We start from the raw sequence: 17,871 nt of genomic DNA, 5'->3' as shown, positions 1-17,871 counted from the left end.
AGGACAATCGCAACAGAGAGGCAATACAGTCAAAACAGATAAGCAGGCTAACTGCACTAGAGAAGCTGCCTAGTGCAGTCCCCAGAATTACTCTAACTAACTATAACAATCCAACAGGAAAGGCTGACACTCCAGGGGTGATTTAATAAACCGTTATGACCAGCAAAGCATAGTGGGTGATCCCAACCTTTATACTGCCAGCAGCTAGATGATTTGCATAACCAATGTATGCAAATCCCTCAGCAGCAGAGTAGGCCTGGAACTTGCAAGACAAAGCCAGGTCTCTTATCCAGAGATCTGCATCTCTCAGACATAAGGAATGGTCAAACAGCTGGTTGCCTGTGCAGCCAGCTGAGCGGATCATTACAGTATCCTCCTTAGCTAATAAGCTTGTTGCAGGTAGTTTCCCTAGCAACCCCATACGTAATCAGCAGAGTCACAGGCCGGCACGCCCCCTGGCTGCACACTGGCTTGGAATTGTTTAGGGGGCCGATGATGCAGCCTTGGGGGTGGAGCGGTTCTTATGGGTACACGCTCAGCGTCCGTCCTGTCAATAGCTCTGCAGTGCGGCTGGCGTATGACGCCACCGAGCTATTTTTCGGGCAGTTGTGCGCTCCTATTGGTTCAGCCACCGGGCATTGTGGGATTGGTAGGCGGGGACTTTTACACGGAAGTAGGCTATATCAATAGCTTCTCCCAATCCACGCACCGTGCACACAGGCCTCAGAAGAAGCAAGGCTCACACCACTGCGAAACGGACCTAAGGCCGTGCACCCACTGGCGCCCACAGACATCACCCTCACCCCAGCAGCAGCACGATAAGTACCTGTTTACATTGTGTACCACTTTTTGCTACACTATTGTTTCCACCATTGTACACCTGCTGATATCCATTAAAGCTACAGTGCCAGACCAGCCTTTTTTCTCTTTGATGTTTATTCATGACACTGCCTTACAACGGTCTAGAGCACATAGCACCTGCTGAGGGGCAACATCACAGCCGCTGATGAATTTGTCAGCACCCACAGGTTTTCATTGAGTGCCTGCCTTATCTCTCTCACATTGGTAAATCTATGTTTGAAAGAGTGCATAATTTCTTGCCAAGTTTAGCGGTTAATAGTAAAACATCCAAAATTGCGACGTATAGTAAAGGGAGTAATGGAAACAAGAAAAAGTGTGAACAAGTTTTTGAGATAATAGATTTTGAAAATGCAAATGAAAAATGGTTTTTAAACTGTAATTTTTCTGAGTTTAAAAACCATTTTTCCTTTGCATTTTTTAAAATCTGCTTTTTTTTTTAAACTACAAGGGCTTTTTGAAAAATAATTTTCTTGGCTTGTTCCTTATTCCCCTTAAGGTGGCCATACACTGGCCCGATTTGCGCCCGTTTCGACAGCAAATTCGATCACTGGGATCGAATCTGCTGCCAATCGTTCACGCTACATGCCGAATTTCGATCCATTCCATCCGATCCCGTCGATCGCGCCATGCGGAAAATAACCGTCGATCGCCTGTGGGTAAAGAGCGCATCGCTAGCGGCGTTCGAGTGCCCGACGACCGACGCAATAGAGCCGCATACATTACCTGCTCCCCCGGCGTGACTCCCGGGTCTCCGCTCTTCTCCGTCTCCGCTCTGGTCTGCTCTGGTCTCCGGCATGCTTCCCTTCTTCCTGTCCCGGCAGGAAGTTTAAACAGTAGAGGGCGCTCTACTGTTTAAACTTCCCCCAGACAGGAAGAAGGGAAGCATGCCCGGAGGCCAGAGCAGACCAGAGCGGAGACGGAGAAGAAGAGCGGTGACCGGGGGCAGTCGCACCAGCGGAGCAGGTAATGTATGCGGGCGGGGGGAGCAGCGGCAGCACCACCACCACCACAACAGATTGTGATCGGTTTCAGGCTGAAATCGGTTCACAATCTGTTTGCAGTAAAGGTAGCCATACGATCCCTCTCTGATCAGATTCGATCAGATAGGGATCTGTCTGTTGGTCGAATCTGATGGCAAATCGACCAGTGTATGGCTACCTTTAACATACATAGCAATTTTGGTGACAAGAGAATGTACGTGGCCTTGCTATTGACCGCTTGGCACGAAATTATGCTAAATTGTAAAATTACATGCCCTGATTAACTACCTGCGGACCGAGCGAGTATAAATCTACGGCGGGCAGGGGGCGCTGCGGTCCTGACCGGATGTAAGCTCTACGTCTCATTGACCGTGCGCCCCCGCCCGACCCCGTCACTCGGTCCGCTCTGCCCCCGCCGCAATGTGATGCCCTGCTGCCTCTATGACGGCAGAGCACTGTGAGCCGGGCAGGAGACGTTTTCATTGGCTCCTGGCCCTGTCATTCATGTAAGCTGTTCCCATTGGCTTACATGGAATGACAGGGTCAGGAGCCAATGAAAGCGGCTCCTGACCGGCGCACAGCGCTCTGCCGTCATAGTGACGGTAACTTGCGGCGATTCGTCGGGAAGCGGCGGTTTGCTGGACCAGCACCCTCTGGTCCTTAAGGGGGCAGAGGGTTCTGGTCCAAAAAGGGTTAAGATGAATGTTGCATTATGATTTTGCATTGTAATTGTAAATTATGATGCCAGATAACGATTATGCAAAATTCATGCTCATCACTACTGCCTATTATTCCTGCCAGGGTGTAGATTTCAATAACTGTAGGACCGCGGTCCCGATACTCCCACCATTTCCGTTACTCTGTCCTCACTGCATAAATGTGTTATTAACAGCTGAGCTCTGTACGCTGCCCAGAAACTAGTTTCATTGGCTCCGGACCCTGTGATCACTGCTAGCCAATCACAGTGATCATAGATTGAAATCTGTCAAAAAAATGTCTCTGGTCCTTCTTGTTGGCACTAAAAGGGTTAAGGCAAAAGCAAAAGTCATAGGCTATCATTCATAAAGCGTTCCCGCATGCGGAAATGCTAAAAACAGCCGACTTTACCGACCACCAAGCAAAATGTGTATTCATAAAGGCTGTTTCCGCATTCAAAGCGGACTTTCCCGAGCAGAGCGATAAATCACCGCATTATGCGGTGATTCCATGCGGAAACGTAACAAAATATCAATTCATAAAAACTAACGCAGGCGGTATGCGGACGGGGATTACCGCTCCCCTGGATGTAGCGATAGGCATGCGGAGTATATGTAAGTGAATGGGACAGACCTCCCAAGCAGCAGCAGAGAGAACACCGCATGGAGGGACTCGGCCAGCTTCTCCTGTTTCCGCATGTCTACCGACAGCCTACAGCGGGATATCTCCGCACTCCTACCGCAACAGGCAACATTTTTATGAATGACCACCCAGAAGGCTGAAATACCGACAGCGGTGTTTCCCCGCACTGATTTAATTTACCGACAGCACTTCTATGAATGATAGCCATAGTCTACCCTGAGTTACTATTGAATTACAACATACATCCCTGTACTGGTATACAGTATGTTGTCACTGAAAAATGCAGTCTACTACATCTCATAGAAACATTTTGGATACAGACAAAGAGCATACTATGCAACTCAATTTCCATTTATTTCATTATTTTTTCCTTTGTTACAGATAAAAACTGTGCAGTGGTGATATATTTGCTTGAACAGCCTGAAGGGCCTTAAGGCAAAAAGAAAGAGTGAAAATAGGAAAAGACAGTGTTGTGAGGGTGTGGCTTATTGCTTAGACTATTGCTGTCTGGTCATTTGAATGTAAATTTTGTGGCATGTTAAGCTTATACTAGCAACTAAGGTTTTATTGAAAACCAGTTCTAGCTAATGGCTAACAGTTAGCAAATAATAATAACATGCAGCTGACAACTAATATCTGGAAATGTGGATAAACAGTATACTACAAATAGGACTGGCATGTGGTTCTCTTATAGCTCTGGAAGGGTTATTTGTACAGTAACTTTTTAGCACCCACAAAGCAAAAAAGAAAACAAATCTGAAAAATAACTTAAAAGTGATGTCGCAGCCAAGGAGCAACATATTATGAATGTTTTCTGCGCTTGCAATGGGGAATATTCACGACAGGCGCCGGAGGACGGCGGAAGCGCGGGGCTCTCCACTATAAACCAATGAGCTAAATTCTTTAAAATGCACACATTTGTTCTGATGGGCAATTCTTTTTGTGTCCAGGTTGGGGGAGGTGCACTTTAGGAAAACAAGATCTGTATTAAAATAAAGGAGTTGAAAAGAGTACCGATGCCATGCTCATTGAATAGCTTGCGTGGTGCCAGGACGATGCCTGCAGTCAAAGTCAAAACACCTCATCAGTAGGGATGGTCAGTGAGATGCAAATAAATCTGAGTTGTTCACAGTAGGGCATTGTGGTGCAATGTAACTGCAGCAATAAAACATCTATGTAATTTTTACAGTGTTGTCGCTGCAGTGCAGTCCAACGGTGTTAGGCATCCCGTGCGTTACTGCAAAACATGAGCATTAACAGTGACAGTAAAGCATACTTTTTATTGACTGTATGCAACACAATGCATGTAAAACATGTAATGTGACTGTTATGTTCTGTTGCTTTGCAACGCAACACCCTCTGTGAACCTTGCCTTCGAAAAAGGAATTCAGCAGTGGCATCTGCAATACATCTCTCTATCTAGTTCTTATTTAAAACTCAGCTCGAGGAAATACAGCTTCAAATTCCAACTATTCTGTCTGGATGTATAATAAAAATGTCTCCTTGGATTGCACTGAAGTAAGTGTTGATGTTTACTGCATGTGTGATAAAACACAGACATTCAGTAGAACATTTCCTAGTGCTATTTGCTGTGATTTGAAGATGGTATTCAGGTTTTCTTTTTTTCCCCCGTTTTTTTTAATTAATCGATGAAAGAAACAGGTGTAGGTTAAAATAGCTCCTGCTTTCAGTCATGTAGACATAGCTGAGCAGCCAAACACGATCATAACTAGTCAAACTCTGGATATGCAGCTGGGTAATACTATTTGAAATTTGACAAAGCCATTGAAAGTATTATTATTTGTGACACGACTCAAGATGGGAGAGTTTGAGGAGAGTGAAGATGACAGAACTGGTGCTATTCACTGTGACAACAACTTGAAAAGCAGGCAACGTGACATCTTTCCTATAGTGCTGCCGAAAATGTCAGCTTTGTGAAAGACAGTGAGAAAATGGTTTGCCAAAAATTTGAAAGGTACATTCAAAAGATGCTTGTCATGTCAGATGCAATCTAATCCACAGCACTTTGAGACAGGAAGTCCTTGTACTCTTGATGGCCCTCAGTTGGCAGGCCCTTCCAGACATCAATGAGACATCTAACTTTTAAAGCCAAACTGTAAAGCATTTTCAGTGAGCACATATTTTGACTTCTCACTTCAGTATTTGCCTTAAACTCTACCTGTCACAAACCTGGGCAAAAGAAATTGAGCATAATGATGAAAAAGCATAGGCTACCTTGAGTGAAAATAGCATTTTGTATCAATCAGCAGTTCCTAGTCACTCGAATTAATAGGGTGATTACATATTTTTCTGCTACAGATAGGCATAAAGTAAATTTGCCAACAATAGAAAAGTTTATTCTGTGTTATACTTTATTTAGTACAGACTATAGATAGGCATTCCTATTTTAATATTAGTAGTAGGAATGGTCAATGAGATGCAAATAATACCAAGTTGATGCATGATTATGCCATTATTGCATGCAAATTTGCACAACTTAAAAATATACCAATGCAGTTCCACATTGATGGGGATTTCATTGGTCTATTTGTAAGCTATATGTATTTGCATGCAACAGTATTATTTGCATCTCATTGACTATTACTAATTTGTCATTTCCCTGATAACTGTAGTTAAAGAAAACCTGAGACAATTCATTGTGCCTAATTTATACTTACCTGGGGCTTCCTCCCTCCCCATGAGAACTGTAGACTCCCTTGCCGCCCTCCCCAGCCGCTCCATTGTCCCAGTATCGCCTCCAGTATCTGCTTCCTTTGTGGTGTTCTGCGCATGCATGGCAGAGCCACGCACACACCCCGTCACATTCCCGTGGATGGGAGCGTCCTGTGCAGTAGCATTGCGCCAGAACAGAACGCTTCCGGGTGCAGGAGCGTGAAGGGGGCATGCACATGGCTGGGTTGCGTATGCGCAGAACACCGCGGCTGGCCCCGACTGAAGATGGTACCGAAGCTGACCCCAGGACAATGCACCATCCAGGGAGGATGGTGGGGGAGCTCATGGATGTTATGGTGCTGGAGAAAGCCCCAAATAAGTATAAATAATGCACCATGTACTGTCTCAGGTACACTTTAAGTTAAGTGTCTGTCATGTTTCCTGACAATGATTAACCAATCAAATGCTGCTCTCTGAGGTTAAAGTCTTGCCACCCAAGTTACGTCATCCTCAGTGTTTCTGGTGGCTGCTTATCTGATGTTACATTTTAGAACTGCTGCAGTCAGGTCTGACTTTAGGCGATGGACAGGCAATTAACTAGAGCTGGCCAAACGTCTGTATTTTCTGTTTTTAGCTGCATTAGGTACATATCTGAACTCCTCTACCTCTTCACAATAACAATAAACTGTATATACATTACAATTTTGTGTATGCATTTTGTTATATTATTAGGAAGCTCAGTATTTCACTGAAACAATGGTTCAACATTGTGTCTGGGTGGAGGAGTCACCTAATATCAAATTCCCCCCAGGTGGGAGAGGAAACCATGGTGAGCAGATAGTTATAGCTGACATTCAATTTCCCAGCAGTTGATAAGTTCATATGGCTGATGGTTAATTGACCAGCAGCTGTCACCTTTGATTTTCTTGCCATGGTATTTACCTTCACTGTGATTGTAAAATTGCATGTTGGAGAAATTCCTCACTTAGCACTTATGAACAACCGCGGAGGTTTAACAGCTAGTGCTGCTCAAACAGTGTTTAGTTTTGAGAACAGTACAACTGGGCAAACTGTTTGGGTATCAACAGAACCTGGATCCAAACTCCATTGAAATCAGTGTAGATGGAAATTGAGTGTTTGCTCAGGGTTACCGGTATGATTGCTGCAGGCTTCTCTGTCCAGCTGGTACGTCTGCCAGAACTGATGCTACTGCTCTTGTGACCTTCTTTTACGTAGAGGACAACCTTCAGAGCTATACAAGCCTCTGATTGGCCACCTCATTGTAAGTTATGCTGCTGTCAAACTGAATCTTTGTTTACCTATGAGGGTTTACTCTTAGGGACTCCAGAACAATGACTGGAATCTATTACTGAAGCATGGAATATGGTACGCCACAACATTAGTATACCAGCAGCTGAGCAATAGAATGGCCAGTGTTTGGTAGGGCCCGTCTATCAAGAGTTTTGTTTTGTTTTTTAATTAGCTTGCATCATGGGACCTTAGATTACAGTTGGATTACAGTTGAGATACTCACATTCATTGGATGACACAGTGAGGCTTTTATTTCTATATAGTCTTAATTTTTTAAACAGGTTTATGTTTTTTTACATTTGATAATGTGTGGGAATTGGTAAGAGATACTAATGTACCCACTATACTTATTCCCCTAGGAGAGTGGATACCTAGAGGTCCACTTTTTTATTACAGGGGTCTTCAGAAGGGAAAAGCCTTTGTCCTTAACACTTAACAATAGTGATTTGTAAGGATGGAGGATTTCTGTCCCTATCCCTCTGTAAGGTACCCCCCACATGTTAAAAATCACATGGGCTAGTATTGCTCAAGGTTTAGAGCCCCATGCCTCCACTTTCTGGACAATACATGCCTGCGTGTCTGTATTAGGTTAAAAAAGGAGGTTTGGGAGGGGAGACCTCACAGTGCTTTTCTCTTTTTTTTTTTTTTTTTTTTTACTAAATTCTTGAATACAATTTTACAGTCAATGTCTTATTCAAACGTTGTTGTTTTTTTTAAATTGTAAAACTAACTTGTTGTGACACGTGAGATTGAATAAATGATAGATCACTTTAATAACTGAATGGCCTTTGTGATTACAAGTGTATGCACAGTAAGATAGGTATTTTTTAAGAGACCCAGAGATGAAGAAAGTGGCTGTTTTTTTTACTTACCCAGGGATTCCTCCAGCCCCATAAGCACAGATGTGTCCCTCACTGTCCTCCTGCTGTCTTCCGTTAAGCCGAAATCTTCTCCGGTATTCGGCTCAGTGACATCAGCCGGAGGTGTTCTGTGCATGCGCAAGCTCTCTTGGGAAAGCCGAACGCACTGGCTATCCCTCCAACAATGGACAGTAAGGCGTGCAGAGGATCCTGTCCTGGACACCACAGAATCACAAATATAAAGAAATTGTAATGATCAGCACCACCTTAGGAAATGTATCGTCATTTATTTAGTAAAAAAAACATACATATTATAAAGAACTGTAGGGCAAGACAGTCCACTGTTTCGGGCTCCTGCCTATCCTCAAGTTATTTATTTTTTTTGTGATGCAGTTACCGCTTCCTTAATATTTTTCACTGATTTATGCCTCCTCGTGGTCTGGGACAGTGCGGCTGAGCTTGTAGGTATTGTAAACGGTAGCTGGGATCTTTTTTTGATTTGGGCCTGTTGATATAAGATATTTATATGTGTGTATATGACTGTCTTTCTGACCAATCAGAAGGATTGTGTTTGGTCATGGGAATGGCTTAATAATTAAATAGGCAGTTTCCCATCAGGTCCTCTTATTAGTATATTGATCCTGATTGGACACATGTTTGTATATATGTTTGCGCTGACGTGTATGTTTTTCAGAACTGGGCAACTTGAGTATGGGCAGGAGCCCGAAACAGTGGACTGTCTTTCCCTACAGTTCTGTTTGATACTGTATGTATGTTTTTTTACTAAATAAATGAATATTCATTTCCTAAGGTGGTGTGGATCATTACGATTTCTTTTTGGACTGCGCAGAAGGCCCCGGCTGACGTCACCCAGTCAGACTGAGCCCGACTGAGCCGCATGCCAAAATGGATAAACTTTTTAACTACAAATAAACCAATAGTGATAAACAAAGTGATTGTGGTATGTTAAACACTAAATTAAAAAAACTGCCCACTATTACAATTTTACACTTATAAAGGCTCTTTCTATGCATGTGTGTGCTGCATACACTAAGTTGTGTTCTATAATTGAGAAGATGACAAGTAACAGGATAAATATATGACAGTCTGCTTTTATAATGGGGTAGACTGTATAACCGCAGTTGTGCACTAACCAAGTTGTGTCTGTAAGTGGATGTGATAAATAACACACTGCACAATTGCCAGTCCTCTTTCCCTTTTTCAAAATGGATGAACTTTGTAACTACAAATATCCACACACTAAGTGGAGGCCTTTTTTCAATAACAGTAAGACAAAATGGTTGTTGCAAGTGACACTAAAGAAATGACAGTCCACTTTTGGTCCCCATACTTTTAATTCATTTTCTTTAAAATCAGTAGCAGTTCATAAAAGTCAGATGGAACCCGACAAAGCACCACTAGCATGTGACATCAGTCTACCTCCCTGATCTCCCTCCTCTGCCAGCACAGGGATTATTGAGTCTGGTGTTGCTACTTGATTAATATGAACTGCTGTTGTTTTTTTAATAAAGAATAATTAAAAGCACTGTACCTTTTAATAAGGGATTTTACATCGTTGGAAACATAGACGCCATCAAGTTCAACCAGAAATAATAATAATAATAATCGTATAATAATAATTTTTACATTTTCTTGCACCCTCACGCCCCGTTCACACTGCACACGTTTCCAGCCGCGTTTCGGGAACACGGGAAGGAGACCGACACGCACGACAGACAGTGCATAGAGTGCACTGTCTGATGTTCCCACTGCATGCATTCCGGACCAGTGTGGTCCGGGAACGTATGCTGCATGCATTTTTTACAAAAATGTGCGGCTGACCCATTCACTTCAAGTGAATGGGATCACTGACGCAACGCATACAAACGCGGATGCTGTGCGTTCGTATGTGTTGCGTTCCGAATGCACGGCCATCCGCGTTTGTAATGTGAATAGGGCCTCACATATTCCATTTGATCCAGAGGTAGGTAGAACATCCTTACATGTATTGGGTCAATTTTTATTAAAAGTCTCCCGACTCCGTGTTGCAGTCAGACAAAATCCTTGGATCAACATTGCTTGGAATTACTTAGTAATTACAGCCGTGTATGCGAGGAAAGCATCCAAGCCCTATTTAAATGTAGATATAGAGTTTACCATGACTACTTCCTGTGGTAGGATGCTCCTCATTTTGTGCACACAAAGACTTACAAGCGTAGGGACAAAAAGCTCATCTGTCAAGCTTTTTTATGGTCCTCTGCATTTACACATGTTTATCAGATCACCTTTCAGTTGTCTTTTTTTACAGTTTATCCAATCTTTTTTGGTTAGGTGAGTCCTTTCATCCCTCTGATTAATGTAGTTGTTCGTCTTTGTATCAGTTCTACAACATTAATATTCTTCTTAAAGAATTGTGCCCAAAACTGTATCCCATACCCCAAATGTGGAAGCTACCACTTGCCTCATCTAATGGGTGACTGCTGCTCATCATATTTACAAGCTGGGGACAAGTACCACATCACTGCCAAGGTTAAGAGCTTGTAACTGCTTGCATGTGCTCGGTATATCCACAAGAACAATCTACAGTTCTTGGATGCACTGCAGTCAAGTGCCTGTGGGAAAGAGGTCTAATTGTTTCTTTGCGGGATCACCTATGTCCCTTAGTGATCTTTAGCCAAGGAGATTGTTCATAATTCAGACTCCTTATGTGCATATTTCTCATGAAAAAAACGTATTTCATTTTAACTCCGTATTACGGAACTTTTTGGACATGGGTTTCTGATGTTACACCTGTAGTTATGACTTTTTTGTGCTACTAAAATTACACTTTATTCTATGTTCTTATTACCAAAAGCTGTATACTATACTTTAAATGGAATGTATATTGTTGAGCATATATTTTCTTATTATATTTTATTTTTATTAACAATTTATTATTTTTAGCAATTAAAACATTTAAAACGTATATGTGTTTTAATTAGAACCATATGAATTTTTACAAACACATTTTTCGTTGCCTTGGTGCTTCACGTGCATTTCCACGTTACGCAGAAGAGAGTGTTGCTTCACTGTTGCAGTAAGTAAGTCCCTAACATTTCAAGGGCAAAGTCCCCAAATTAAAGCTACATACACACTTGATCATTAATCATTTTTTGGCCAGAAATGTAAAGTGTGTACAGGTGCATCCACATGCTGTTGGACATTCCTTCAAAGATCCACCTGATCACTTATGGAAACTTCCTTTGAAGTTTCCTCAGTGTGTTGCTGCTCACACCTCCTCCCCCCGCCCCCTCCATAAACCTGTAATTAATGCTTAGCCAAAAGACAAGTAATTTGTGTGTACAGAATTTGTGCAGAGACTGCCACCTTAAAGAATCTGTAAAGATTTTTGGGGCACCAGGCATTTTTGTGTCTGCAAGCTTTTAGACTTAATGCTGTTTTTACAGCTATGTTATAAAGGACATTCTTGTGCTTTTAATTGGCATGGGATGGGATATTTTTTAGCGTTTTTTCTTTTATTTTGGACTTGGTCGAAAAAGCAACATAATGTGTCACTTGACAATTTGCTGATACAATAAATATGTCTTCAAAATGATAAAAGATTTGGAGTCTCAATTGGTATCTTATTACTAGTGCATACTGTTCTTTGTGTAGTCCCTTTTTTTGTGTACACTGCTGCAGAAGGAGTGCTTTTCTATACTTGCAAGTTAGACCAGCAGATGGGGCTCTAAATGAACATATAAGTTTCATCAGTGATATTTAACAGTTTCCTGATTTAAAAAAATCCTTTAAAAAATATATTAGTACTAGAACTAAAAAAAAATTAGATTTATGAATAAATAAAACATGATTAAAACGTACAATCTGTTTAACGCTCTAAGCAACTAATATGTACCGTGTTATATGTGTGTATGGTTTATAGACAAACCATACTCCATGTGATGAGGCCTTCTTTTTTTATTAATACTCAGTCAAACATTACAGTACAGATTGCAATTTTTGGAATTAAAGGTCTTTTGATTTGTTTAATAAAGAAAAGTAAAGCTAACCAATTAACCCCTGACAGGAGGTTTATTAAAGGTTTGTAATCCTTTGCCAAGCCTTTTGTGTCACTAAACTAGACTAGTGCTGAGGATTTGCACAGCTTAGGCCACTCACCGGAGGAGGCCTCAACTTGGAACATTTGTGCCTTTTTCACAAGACTTATATTACCAGAAACAGACTGTGCTGATATAGAACTACGTAGGTAATGACTAGATCTGCGTTCTTTGCACGACAACAATAGCGAGCAATAACGATGGCTGTCTGAGCCACTGATTTCTTTAGTGAATGGATTAAACTTGTCTCTTGTGCCATTCATATGGATTATAGCGCGGTGTAAATATTCAAGAACTATCTGTATTATGTAGATGCCTGGGGATAAAGGCAAGAGGAAGTGTACACTTGTACTCTGTCATTTTATATGCCTTTTGTTCTGTAGTGCTTGGTCTTTGACTCATTTAATTTTAACTTATTCACCTATTCACTAGTAATTTTTATGGCTTTAATGTACATAAAATGCCGTGATGAGTCACTATCCAATTTCAGCATCTTTTGAATATCCTATTTCAATTTGTCACCTTGAAATTGTGGGAAAAAAATAACTGCAATGACCACAATTTAAAAAATAAACACCTACATTGATGTAAAAGATGTGTGTTTATATCACATTATCTACAGCGCCTATAGTTCTGTTTGCCGATCTATCTGCTATTTGTCTACCTATTATCAAATTTTATTTGTCTTTCTGTTTATTATTTCTCCATCTTTCTCCATTATTCTTTTCCATTATTTCTCCATCTTTCATTTGTCTACCTATTATCAAATTTTATTTGTCTTTCTGTTTATTATTTCTCCATCTTTCTCTACCTAGATATTTTTAATTTGTATATCCATGTTTTTGAGAGTTTTGATTTGGGGGACTAGCTGAAAAACATAAATTAACTATTATAAATATTAACAACAATTGCAGTATTAGTATTATTTAGGCATAAAATGAATATATATGTTCTATCTAAAAAAAAAAACATTTTTGAGAGTATTAATACATTATAGCAGAAGGCTACAAAGCTTTGAGTGGTGGAAGTAAAGCGTTATATATAAAAAAAAGTTCTCAGGTTTGCAAAATATGCAACTTAAATAGTGGTTTCCACAATATTATGACTTCAAAATGACGTCTAAAATTAGGATTCAGTGTATAAAATATCATCTTTGGTAATTATTACAGTTTACAGCTCAACAATGGTTAAACAGACTGAAGTTTTCATTGTTTATGTTTATACTTCAGTGACAAAGATAAATTCACCACCCCCTCTTCCTTCCCTTTGTCAAAATATATCTTCCTTTGAATTGTGAAGCTTTGTCTAATAATGTGACTCACAGACAAGTTAAGTTTACTGCATCTCCCACTTTGCACTGTACATTGCTACTTGTGTCAGGAGGTGAAGCCACCAAGTCATTCATGTCCTATTGTCATCCTCCAGGCCTGATGGCATAGGAACTGTTACAGTCGAAGAAAAGGAGCAATTTGAAGAAATAAAGGAACGGCTACGTTTGCTGCTGGAGAATCAAATCACACATTTTAGGTAAAGCATTTTTTTCATAAAGTCTAAATGATATGTTTATTGTTTGTTTATTCTCCTCCTGGGACCAAGATTTACTTAGAAGAAATATACCCATGTGTTCCCAGGTATTGTTTCCCATTCGGCCGACCTGAGGGTGCATTAAAAGCAACGTTGTCCTTGTTGGAGAGGGTAAGTAGCCATCTCGCTTTACAGGAACAATAACATGAAACATTCAAGTTCTTACTTGCCCAGCACATTAAAGTTAGTGAAAATGATTTAAACATATCTTATATTTTTTTTAAATGTAAAAAAAAAGAATGTAGTTTAGACTACTGTTTTTGTTGTATGTTATGCCTTAAAAAACAAACAAACTGTATTTTACCTACTGTTTTACTAATTTTCCATTATCAAGGTTTTAATGAAAGATATAGTTACACCTGTTCCACAAGAGGATGTCAAAAGTGTTATCCGCAAATGCCTAGAGCAAGCTGCTTTAGTCAACTACACAAGACTATCTGAATATGCCAAAATTGAAGGTAAGGAATTCATTTTGTAATCTGGAGGTTGTATAGTAAATGGGCAAAGGATAAGGAAATGTTTATTTTGCTCATTTAGGAACACATTCTCTGGTTTTGGTTTTATCATGTGCAAGACCTTTTAACTCTGCACAGTATAATTGTGACTCTTCAAATAGTGTACCTTGATGTTAATATATGTTGTGTTACATTTTGAAACAGCAATTCCTAAATTGTAGTGGGTAGTATTGTACCTTGCAGAATTTTTATAAGTTTGAAGACTGAGGTTGTATGGGCAGGTTTGGCCAACTTGGATATTTTCATTTGTAAGCAAGGTTACATTTTCATTTAGTGCCCTTTAATTATATTGGTTTTTTTTGTTATATTTCACATTCAGTTACTTTGTTGTTAGAAACAAGAAGGTACTTTGAATTTATTGTATGGCTATACAAATGATCATAGATATATTATGGTTTGCACAGATATATTATGGTTTTTAAACTGCTGAAATGTGTTGTTTTTTACAATGCTTTATGTTGTTCAAAAGTTTCTTTGTTCGAGTTCTTTGTAGGTCAAGTGGGTCTTAACTTTCCCCACCTGACAATACAGAGGGAAAGACTGAAAGAGAAGTTATTAAACTTTTCCCAGTGAGAAACACTTAAGAATCGGGCACTAAAAGTATTTTTTTTTATCTGGAATTGATCATGTCTTGGAGATGACTGATACAACTAAAACTATGCAGGTTTTAACATTGTTGTAGGTTTGAGAGTTGAATTAAAAGGCTGTTTGGTTTAGGAATCTGAAAGATGTCACTTAATTCACTTGGTACATAAATGAAAAAAACATGACTTGTAAGCTGTAGGAGGAGTTTGAGGCAAGATCTTCCTCCACCAGATGTTTCTGCAAAGTTTTGCCTTGTCAAAGCTGTTCTCTCTTTAGCAAGTACTAACCCGTTGGTAAGATATGCTCTCTTCTTTCAGATAAGTCAATGCAAAACAAATCTTTAAAATCTGTAAGTAAAAATGCATTCATTTCCAAAGTAGAACATAGTAGCGCATACTCTCCTTTTGTGCCGCAGTTGTTCTCAGTTGTGTGAATACTTTGCCCTCCCCCTTTTTTTTCCCGCACTGTGACTTTTAGGTCTGGGAATACTTCGAAGCAACAAACCTTTTCTTTTCCAGCTCTCTGTTTAGAGAAGTTCCTCATCCCACACTACCTGCTCTTCGCTTCTTTCCCTCCTTACTTGTTATTGGCACAGCCATTTTCCTGCTGCCTTTCTGGAAGTGGTTGCCATGCCAATACCAGAGCATGCTGGGATTGTTAACTCTTAACAACCCAACATCCACCAGTTGCATGAATGTGGCTTTCTCTCACAGGCATAGAATGTTTGTTTTACTGATTATGTCAAAGTCTACCACCCAGTACAATTACAGATCTAATTCTCAACTTAAACTGAACCTTGTTCGATTGGTCCTAAATAAAAGATATAAAACTCAGGTGGTAGTAGTAAACATTCATGGGACTATGCTTATGAGGAAAACCTTTACGTGCCTTGGATACTTAAGGCTTGAATGCTTAGTATCTTAAGCCAAATATAGTCAATTTTCTTTCCTTTTATGTTTGGATCATTAGAGTCTTGCCAAGAGAACGAATCCCCCAAAACACAGATAAGTCTTTACAACATCACAGTCACAATCTGTGACACATGGGCATGCTGAATGGTTAATCCAGCAAATTCTAAATTTAGATCACCCTTCTCTGTGTGTCCCAAAATACTTAAATCTTTTCTCCTTTTAACCTGATGTAACATTTTCCTCTAACCTTTGACCTCTTGCCTCTCTGACCTAAGCCTCTTGCATGCCCAAATCCTCTTTTATAGGGAAAAAGAGAGAAATGTATGAACACCCTGTCTTCTGCTTGGCCTCCCAAGTGATGGATTTAACCATTCGTGAGTACTTACCACCACCTCCTCTCCATGCTGTCTCCACTCTGTTACCATTATCTTGAGAACCTTCAGATCCAAACCAAATCACTTTCCTTGCTTCGAGTCTTTACGCATTCTCCCTGTCTGTTGCTTCTGTCTGTGAAACCCAGTGTGAAAGTCCAGTCACTTTTTATCAGCCTAAAAGAGGTTGAAACAACAAAGCCATTTGTCTGTTTAAACTGGCACCTGTCTGTAAGTTTATGTTTGTGACCTGAATGCATTTTTACTTTTGCTTCTGTGTATCGCCAATATGTTAACTGCCTGTCACCAGTTTTCAAGGGCACCTCCTCATCAGGGACATATAATAGTGCTAGAGGTTGCGCTCATGATTACCTTGTGTACTCAATAACAATAACTTGTGGTTTCTACCATCTAAAATTGTCCTGAACATTTTTTTATGTTGACCAGTGTTTACAGCAGCCGTGAAACAAAATACCCAATCAACCACTTCTTGAGAAATGTTCTGTGTCTAAAAACTTTGTCTCTCTATATATTCCCCACCCACTCCCCACCCCCATTTGGTGCAGCCTCCACACCCTGTTTTGATGATAGAATTTGATTGTTAATAATTTTGGGTGTATGCTACATTTTTGACTAAATGTCATATGCCAAAAGTGAATGGGGGTAACACATTGGTCCACTTGCTCATTAATTGTGCATATTATGTTCTTTCTCTTTTCTTCTCCTCGCTTTCTCTTTCAAATAGAGAATCAAAAGGATGCAGGTGAACAACTGTATATGACTTACAAAATAGTAGGATTGTAATAATTTCTGTTTCCTTGGTTTTCTTTTTGTTTTCTTTTTTTTTATAGCTCCTTAAGTCATGTGATCCTACAGGCTACAAAGGAATCACTGTGTCACTTAAGGAGTTAATTTGTGCTGTCTTAAAACAAAAAAAAAAAAGGCCAAATTAATTGTAACAAGGGCAGAGCTGTTGTACTATTTATAAATATAAATTCAAAAGATAAAATTATTCTACAAATGCAGCTCAAAACGACTCTTCACTCCCCACTCATATTTGTGTTAGAGCCTATTTAGACTGTTTGTGTTTTCTGTACATGTGTACTAACAGCACAGTCAGAAAAAGAAACTCCTTGTGTTCTGCGTCATTTATGTTTGTAAAATAATGAAATGGACTATTACATGGATCCAATGTTAAAACAATTTCTTGTGACCTGCTCTTCGCAGCACAAATCACCTGTTAACTGTCAGAATGCACTCCCGGAAATTGTACCGGATTCATATTTTCTTGGGCCAAAGCTGTTTATTTCTTTTTTATTTTATCTCACTAATCATAGCACTGGTATTAGCATATTGTAGTGTATTTTAGCATATTCTAGGAATTTTCACATTTACTCCCGGTGGCATTTTGCATTTTTTCTTTTGTAGTTTATTTTTTTCCCAGGTGTTGTTTTCTTTAAATATGGCTTACTACATGGCTCATAAAAATATTAACATGTAAAATGTTCTGTTAGCAGACCGAGTACCTGTTTTATTGAGCTTTTACAGTTTCTTTTTTTCTTCAGTTTGGCTCAAGATGAGTTGTCTTCTGAATTAAAATGCAACCCATGTTTCTAGTAGGGAAAAGCTAAATTTTTCACCAAAGTCGTTTTTGCATTGAAATTTGCATTTTTGCTGACTCAATATTTTCGTCAAAATGTAATGGATTCTTTTCAATTACACATTTTTATGAAAATGAGAACCTTCTTGAAAATGTGTTTTCTCATGCCCTTGACCATAATGCAT

General features: G+C 39.8%; 1 protein-coding gene across 20 annotated transcripts in view; it reads left to right on the top strand.

Moving 5' to 3' along the window:
- Positions 1-17,871, top strand: part of CADPS (calcium dependent secretion activator) — a 769,567-nt gene that overhangs the window by 489,530 nt on the left and 262,166 nt on the right. For 14 of the 20 annotated variants that reach the window (XM_068253773.1, XM_068253774.1, XM_068253776.1 and 11 more), the window contains 4 exons: positions 13,546-13,647; positions 13,752-13,815; positions 14,039-14,162; positions 16,832-16,849. In XM_068253773.1, the coding sequence (XP_068109874.1) occupies positions 13,546-13,647; positions 13,752-13,815; positions 14,039-14,162; positions 16,832-16,849 (308 nt within the window). The remainder of the gene's footprint in view (positions 1-13,545; positions 13,648-13,751; positions 13,816-14,038; positions 14,163-16,831; positions 16,850-17,871) is intronic. The other 6 variants (XM_068253772.1, XM_068253783.1, XM_068253782.1 and 3 more) reach the window with 1 other exon arrangement.

The sequence above is a fragment of the Hyperolius riggenbachi genome, chromosome 9 (genome assembly GCF_040937935.1).
Source record: "Hyperolius riggenbachi isolate aHypRig1 chromosome 9, aHypRig1.pri, whole genome shotgun sequence".
NCBI classification, from domain to species: Eukaryota; Metazoa; Chordata; class Amphibia; order Anura; family Hyperoliidae; genus Hyperolius; species Hyperolius riggenbachi.
Note: the sequence above shows the minus strand (reverse complement) of the source record. Positions and strands in the feature narration are given on the sequence as shown.